The sequence below is a fragment of the Protomyctophum bolini genome (genome assembly GCF_963924005.1).
Source record: "Protomyctophum bolini genome assembly, chromosome: 8".
NCBI lineage: Eukaryota > Metazoa > Chordata > Actinopteri > Myctophiformes > Myctophidae > Protomyctophum > Protomyctophum bolini.
The window spans coordinates 28,168,263-28,177,111 of record NC_137869.1 but is presented as its reverse complement, the minus strand read 5'-3'; the positions used below and the strand labels follow the sequence as shown (position 1 = coordinate 28,177,111).

General features: G+C 42.7%; 1 protein-coding gene across 1 annotated transcript; it reads right to left on the bottom strand.

Moving 5' to 3' along the window:
* Positions 1 to 222: 222 nt before the first annotated feature.
* Positions 223 to 2,523, bottom strand: LOC308320103 (centromere/kinetochore protein zw10 homolog; the record flags this gene model as incomplete). Its single annotated transcript, XM_080770422.1, has 1 exon — positions 223 to 2,523. The coding sequence occupies one exon, from the start codon at positions 2,521 to 2,523 to the stop codon at positions 223 to 225; it is 2,301 nt and encodes a 766-aa protein (XP_080626548.1).
* Between the last annotated feature and the right edge of the window lie 6,326 nt (positions 2,524 to 8,849).

Sequence of the window (8,849 nt, the reverse complement as noted above, 5' to 3'; positions counted from 1 at the left end):
GGATGTGTGAGAGTAAAGAAAAATCACACTTGAGTAAAGTGAGGGGCACCCACTGTGGCTGCCACATAACATCACTGCTTAACGCAAACAATAAAAGTCTATAGACTTGGCTGCCACATGATATCAGGAGTGAGTCTTGTTTTTACGTGGGACATTAATAGTCCATAGACTTGTCATTTCTGAAAGCCAGACGTTGGAGGGGCTAGTACTACTCAAAAATGGCTATTTGATTTTGGTTAGAGCAACAGCTCGTCTCTCTGTGTTCTGAAACAAGGCTCGGATCAGGCTCTTCATCTCTGAACTGGAGAACTCCAAAGCTAAAGGCCCTTTGCCTTCTGCCCACCTGTTGACAATCTCCTGGAGGCTGGCCCTCAGCACGATAACCAGCTCCTTGAAGGTAATCCATTTCTTGACATAAATGAGCACTTCCTCCTGGTATTTCTTGTTCCTGATCTCCTCAGCCAGTGGTATGAAGACCAGGGGACCTTCCTCAATGATGGTTTGACACAGTGTATGGAGGTGCTTTCCATCTTCGGATGAAATATCCTCTAGCATCGTAATTTTAGCGATGACTTCTGAGATGGCAGTGTTGAGGAGACTACCTATAGCTTTACAGTAGATATTGGGAGGTAGGACATCTTGCCACACTGTGCCCAGTTGTTTCAATTGATGAATAACCTGTCTGACTGCCTTGCTGGCTGCTGTGTAATTGCCCTCGTCATCCACATTGGAGAAGTTACGAGCAGTAGATAGTCTCTCTAGGATCTCGGCCTTTTGGACATTGATCTGGGCTAGGAAGCTGTGGGCACCCAGTTTCCGGAAACTGGGTACCATGTAGACAAAGGTGACAACCCCTTCACTGAGTGGATGCAGATGGGGCCTGAACTGATGGCCCAGTGTGAGCAAGTGGTGGGCTAGGTACATGCAGTTGTTGTACTGGATGGCTGCCAGGTAGGGGAACTTGAGGAAGTTTTCTTTATGATATGTTGGAACAATGTCGTAGAACAGCTGGAATATGTTTCTCACTGTGATAAAGAGTTGTGTGGCACAAGGTGGAGAGCTTTCCACAGCTTCACACAGAGTGGTCAGGGCCAACTCCATTATTTGCTGGACAGATTCGCTGATGTAACAGGCAGGCAGACACATGGTTTGGGCTGCCAGTTGCGTATCATTGTCCAGGCTCATCTCATCCTTGGGAGGGATCTTCTCCTTGTTTCTGGTGCCTGAACCTGGATTTGGTAGGTTGGGAAGGGCCAGCTTTGAATCTGGTGTGATTCTGATAGTGTTGTGCATGTTGGAGATCATGAGTTTACGCGCAGCCACAATGACGTCCTTGCACTTCTTGCTGGCATAGTGACAGTTGACATCTCTTGCATACTTAAGCAGTTCTGTGGATTCACCATGCAGGTACTGCATCTCTCTAAGAGACTTCTCAAACTCCTCCGTCTCCTTGATCACCGTATTGTATTTTTCCAACTGGCTGCTGTTGGTAGGGATGGAGTAAAGGAGACACTCGTGGATGATACAGTGGGACACTTCCTCCCAGATCAGATCACCCAAGATTCCTGACAGCTTCTTCTCACTAACTGATACATTTAGCAGGTGTGAGTGTAGTGTTCTGAGCACTATCAGGAGCTTAGTGTAGACTTGCGAAGGACTTGGGTGCTCCATATAGCTTTCCTCTAAACTTTGTACTGACAAGATAGTGCCTTCACCCTGTTGCTCCATTACATTCACCAACAGGGTGGGGTACATTATCAGTGGCTTCAGCATGTTCTTCAACAGAATTTGAGTGAAACGTTTCATCTTGTGATGAAGTACTCCCTGGATTGCAAGAGCTTGAACAAGAGAGCAGAGCAGAGCGGGAGGACTCTGCTCTTCATCCTTACTGCATCCCAGAGTCAGATGTAGCTCTGTCCTCACAAAAGACTTAATTTCCATCGACTCCTGTGAGGATGGAAGTTTCCACATGGCTAATCTCTTCCACTCCTCCCCCATCTGGTAGATGAAATTCTCTCTCTGGACATTTAACTCTGAGATAAGTGATCGCAGCAGGGGAAGTTCTGAACTCTTCTCTTCAAGAGAATCCACATTGCCACTTGCCCTTTCTAACTGTTTGGCTGCTTTCACATAGTTCTTCTCCAATAGGGCTTTGCCAAAATCTTCCATTGCATGGTGAAACTCTTTTAGATGTCCCAGCATTGTGATAATGACAGTGTTTCTCTGCAACTGTTGCTTGAGCTTCTCATACTCAGCCATGTTCACATGGATGTTCTGCAGCACCTCAGTCTCGATGCAATCTTTAAGAACATCAATTTCTTGGGAAACATGATTGACTTGCCCCAAGAGCTCCTCAGCCCCTTGTAGACTAGGAAGGAATTCAGTATATCTCTTGTTTATCATGTCACATATGTCTTCCTTTGTATCCACCACCTTACAAGACAATTTGGTTATTTTAGTGGATAGGTCTTCTTTCTCTATTTTCCCAGAGCTAGTCAGAACTTCTGTAATGAATGACGCCATGTCCTGTCCAAACTATTAGAGAACACAGAACCCCCAAACTGATGGTGTGTCCCCTAACATCTCATTTGTGAAGGTCAATTTATGCTATGCGCGACAAGTGTTGAACGTGTTGACAATAGTGACGTAAAAATGACGAAATGGGTCTTGGAGGACCTTCGCAAAGGGGGTCACATGCCTCTGGAAACAGCAATAGTCACAACTCCCGCTACAGCTTAGACGGGCACCCCCTGTCGACATCTTTAAAGCACAGCTCAAGACCCACCTCTTCACTCTTGTTTTTAGTTGATCTTTTGTGTTCTTATGCTGTGTTCACAGGGGAAGATGAAACGATGCAGACTACCAATGACATGACGTTGCAAAGAGAAAGACGGAATGATGCATGTACTCACTGACATCCTTGTCCTTGCACTTCCTTACACTTCTTGCTGGCATAGTGACAGTTGACATCTCTTGCATACTTAAGCAGTTCTGTGGAGATGACCGACATCATAGTACTGAGGTAATCATCTATAATAGTCCAACATCCACTTTTAGATTAGATGCCATTATTGCGCCCGCCGATCGCAGTTAACTATGATGTCAGTCAGTCACGCCCCATATATGGTCATGCCTCATGACATCACGTGATGTCATCAATATTAAGCACATATATGGATATCCCTGATGTCATCAATATTGGCCAGCAACTCTACATCTCACCTCAAACCCTTAGATCTCCATATATGGAGATCTGACATTCCATATGTTGATCCTTCCACATCCAGCCTTCCTCTTCGATGTCTCCCTTTTGACTGACCTCGTCACCTGTCCATTTAAACTCTAGACGGACCTGCCCCAAAGTTATTAGTGCAGCCGCGCCCGGCAGCCGGCGAAAACCAGTTCTCAACAGGCCTGAAAATTAAGGCCCGGCCCTACGTGGGCCCTTATCAAACCCTATACAATCAAGACACTGCCCCCACTGCCACCCTTAGATTTCCATACTGTATATGGAGCTGACCTGTTCTGACATTCCATATGTTGATCTGACCTCATCAAACTCTGTACACTCAAGACATGGCCAGTACATAGTTAATTCCATTGGCATGGACATTTATATGTCCATGCCAAAGCGCCAGCACTCGCCCAGCAGTCTGCTGTCACCCACACGGATACGTACGTGCATGCGACCTCGCCTGGTTGCATTAGAGGGTAATAAAGCATGTGTGCTTTACTGTAATTAATGACACGCCTGCGTTGATGCAGGAACGAGCCGATAGGCGGGTTCCGTAGGTAGCGCAGAAGTGTGTAAACAATCGCAATTATCTCGGCCATCATCAATGGCTATCGTTATTATCAATAACATCATCCATCGACACAAACCTATTGTCCATTGTAGAACATCAGAGGTAGACAAAGCAGAACATATAACAGAGGTAGAGGCAGCTACAGTAGACCTCTGTACAGTAGGTAGTACAGGAGGTACATGCCTGTATGTACATGAAAGAGGATTGCCTGGTTTATATGTAGCTGCGCATAGGTGTCGCACACCGGAAATAGCAGACCTACAAGTGCTCTTGTTAGGCCGATAGTACAGAGGCTGATGTGGGCAGGGAGCACCAGAGGTAGAATTAGGATCAGGAAATATACCTGTAGTATTTTGACATTTTCCCTTTAACTCAAGATTTATATGATTCCAACCTGTTTAATTGTATTTAATCTAAACTGTCATGGTGCTGCCAGATATTATTATACCTTATTTATAGCTTGTATGTTTAAACTGCCACAAAATGAAAATTTCAGGATTCAAGTGATTCAAAATATTTTAAAGCAACCAGTAGGTGGCAATGGTGTGCAGTATGCACGTTCTCTCCCTTTCCAGACACCATGCCTAGCCACAGTCTTCTCTGGCACTGTCCAGGGTGCTGAACCTCCTCTCCCCACCATTCCACAAAAGGCAGTACATGTATGCAATTTTGCAACAGCACACAACAGCACTGGGTATCAGCTTCTTTCCCCAGCATTTGCTTAGCTGGAATGTCCCACAGATATGTCTGTTAACATAGCAATAACCAATGCAACTCATAATGGCCTGTCAGAGACAGAGAGTAGGAATGAATGTATTTCTGTGCTCACTGCTGAATTCAAAGCAGAATCTTTATTTTATTTCCTGCAGCTTTCTGAGTCAAGGTATGCCTTGGCTCTCTAATCACCCGTCTGGAGATGTGGGTACTGTATATAGCCTTCTATATTTTGCCAAAGTATTTCAAGGTGGACAATGACCGTAAAGGAACAGCTGCCAATACATATTTCTATTGTATCTCATATTGCCAGACCAATAAGACCTGAGGTCGATTCTACAAATGCCTTCTAAATCAATAGTTCTCAACTTTTTCGTGTCAAGAACCCCCAAATTTATATATTTGGCCACGGACGAAAATGTTTTGTGCCAGGGACCCCCAGAAGATGAGACGCGCTGCAAGCTTGTACATCTGCTGTTTTTGAGAACCACTGTTCTAATTCCTAATGTTGTCTGAAAAACCTACAGTATGTTGCTACTGTATATACCTGTATAGCTAAAATATGAAATGACACAGATGCTTTGCCGGTTTTTAATTAGTTAAGGTGATACTTTACTGAACTTTACTGAACAAATGATGGACCAGAACTGTTCACAGACCTCTGTTGCAGTCACAGTAATCTTGCTTCATAATGGTATAACTGGAGGGACAGAGCTATTTACTTTATTTTAACCCTAAAATTCTGAATAACCAACCAAGCAGAAGTAGTTTGGCCACTGTTGACATAATCATAATTATTTTATTGGGCGTTTTTTTAGAATGGAACATTAGGCATTCCGGCACATGCAATAACCTACACCACATTATACAGTATACCTGTATGTGCTCTGCCTTGTGAAATCTATAAAATAAATGTCTAAATTAAATTAAATATTTAATACAATGTTGAATGATACCACTGAGAAAAGCAACATAAATTGGGGGCATAAGAAAATTGGTTTTTTGAGGGGCTCCTATGTCCAGCTTTGAGGGTCTGTGTAAACACAAACATTGAAGACAAAAGTGTGTAAACGCAAATATTGATTAAATACAAAAGTGAGGACGCAAATTGTGATTGGCCAGAATGAGATGATTTATGATGACGTATGATGATAAGAGCGCCCCTCACTTCACACAGGTGTGGCGTAAATTTGTGGCAACAAACATTAAATTCCATTGACAATGAAGGGAAATTTTACGTCATACGTAGCGGCTAACCAATCACATGAATTCAGTTGTTCATGAGATGATGTATAATGGTAAGAGCACCCCTCACTTCACACAGGTGTGATTTTTTATAAAAAGATTAACTTAATTACTTACCATGTTTAATATAATCTCTCATGAAAACTGTATTTTATAGCTGTCTTGAGGTACAGTATGGTGATTAGGATTAAACTTAAAGCAAAATAAAATCTCACAACAAGGTTTTGCATGACCAAGTCCTAATGTGCAGGTACTACCTGTGAGTGGGGAGTCAAAAAACGCTTTGTTTGAAATAGACACTCATGCTTTCCAAGGTGTGATTTGGGCTGGGAGGAGTAGGACTAAGACCCTATACGTCCTCTCTCATTTGTGAAAGGAGCCCCATCACAATAACGCCATTTCCGAAACAATTACACAATGTGTAAAATTATATTTTAGTTATATTTATATTGTTCCTGCTGTTCTACATATGCCAACCAGGTGAAAAAATAACAGATTGAGCCTTAATCTTTGCTTTTATGTGAAATATCCAAGACTATTAAGCAAGATGCTTCTGAACATGTTGCTAGTTTGACCACTTCAAAGGTTCAAATACTCGGATATTGAAATAAGAACCGAAAATAGCCTCTGAGAGGCTCTCTGGGAGTTTGTACTGTATGCTATTTCCGCTGCGCAACATGCTTCCATAGAATACATCAGTCAGGCTTCTATGACTGATGTGATTATCTACTTTGATTCCCAATGGGGTATTCACATCAGCACATCCAAACAGGGTTATAAAAAGAATAGATTAAATAGGCTTCCCTGTTGTTTAATAATGTACAACAATAACACAGCAACAAATGTGCTACATGTTGTTAGCAGCACTAACATATATTGCTACTTGCTAGTGCTCTGTACTAGTATTGCTTTCATACTGTATATGGACTTGTCGGTATCTCCTGCCTTTTTGTGTTCATTTGCCTAGAATACGACACATTTCCACACAGCAGTTCCAAGTGGGCAACGTGTGTGTGTGTGTGTGTGTGTGTGTGTGCGCGCGTGCGTGCGTGCGTGCGTGCGTGCGTGCGTGCGTGCGTGCGTGTGTGTCGTGTGCTGCTGTCGGAATGAGGAAAATGCAGATTGTTTTCTTGACTTTTCCACCAGGCAAAGACAAGATGAGTTATTGGAGAATGTGTAGCTTGTATTGATTGTTTTTCAGTCAGAGGGATTACCAGCACTCACAGAAATGTCCTTCAGACACTTATTTAGTTGGCATGGGGATTACAGAACAATTTCATTTCAGAACAAAGCCTTCTTCAGTGTTATACCATTATGTTACAACGTTAAAACCATGTGCTGGGCTGCTGGCAATCCTTCTGGATAAAAGAAGACCTTGCAGCTGTAATTCACCTTCACTTAAATGTTGCTTTTGTTGAGATAGCATCAGTTATGAATGTCTCTGAACATATGCAGTGTTGCTGCCTGTCCCTCTGTCTATCTGTGTTGCCAGGTCACTCGCATGCATGTCATAACATAGGCAATCCTTCATATTGTACTGTGGAGGGACGGTAGGTATGTGATAATGCATTCACATAAACAGTCATTGACAGATTGGAAAGATATTCAGGGAGTGTCTTCATTGGCAGTGTGCACGAAATGGTTGCAGCAACCTTCATGGATCCAAGACAATGACCTGTAGTACTGATATTGTTCAGCCAGTGGCATTTCCTCTAGCACCGCCATTAGGTCAAAGCTTCTACTTGCACACATGATATCTCAAAGTCTAAAGGGTGGATTGCCATGAAACTTATTGCACTCAGCAAGGATGAAGTTCAAAGTGTCCAAATGTTGCTTAGGTGCTTCCTTCTATAAATTACACAATTTAATCTTTGCTTCAATACCAAAGAAGGAAGGTTGTCTAACAACAAGACCCAGACATTAATGCTGTCACAAAAGTCAGGCCCCAGGAAGCCATCACTTGGCTGCCCATCCCACCTGACCATGCCAGAGAAATCTGACTGTGGATGCAGTTCCACTCGAGTGGACACAGCTGGTGGCCAAGGAGAGGGACACAGAGTAGTTGGAAAAATAGGAGAAGGCACTGAAAGATTGGGGAGAAAGTCTAGATGAGTGGGAGGTGGAAACAAACATCTCACTTACATCATGTACAGTGCATTGGTTGTTTGCCCACCTGCTCATTTGATACATATGGACCTGAACAACACATGAAGCCTGAACCTGAAGCCAAATTAGCCAATAAAGAAATGTGGTTCCCAATGTGAAAGTCAGACAAATGTGTTAATCCACTGAAGGGGATCACAAAATCTATATCCATTATATATGCAAGTGCTGCATACTGCAAGTAAAACCTACAGTAGTGTCAACCAAATCAACATTTTATACACTTCACTGGCATCTGCAGTGGTATGTTACAGAGGCTGTGCAATAGATCTACTGGAGACAGCAGGGAGTTTCTGTACAACAGCTTCAGTGTAAATAAAGTTAGTTTCTCACAAGAGCGTGTACCAGTACCTCCAGTGACTGCTTCTCCTTGCCATCGACGCCCTCCTGTTTGTCCTTGTTTTTAACCGTCAGGACAGAGTAGCACAGCCTTCTTCAGCTCATTGTGTCCAAAGCTGTGAACACTTCCAACACACCACCTGGAAGAGCAGTGTGAAACAGACAACAGCAATTAAAGGAATATTTCAATTAATCAATTACTCATCCACTTTTTGTTTTTGTCACTCACATGCCACACAACATATGGTCATAACATAAAACACTTCTCAGGATTCACATCCATGGTAATGACACTGCTGAAAAATGACGACCTTCAATGATATACACTTACACAGCCTATCAATTGGTAAACCTAGTAAAATATGAATGATGCATTGAAAGTCAGTCAAGTCAAATTCGTAAACATGTTTATCAGCATAGTATGAATGACTGCATTGCATTAAAATGATTACAATATATGCATTGCTCTATCATTCATGTTTCAAACAAGCTAAAAATGTCTGATCTCCCCCATCAGTACTCTCATGATCGTCTCATCTAACAACTTGAAATGTGACGTTTAGCAGTGACTGATCGCTTAAT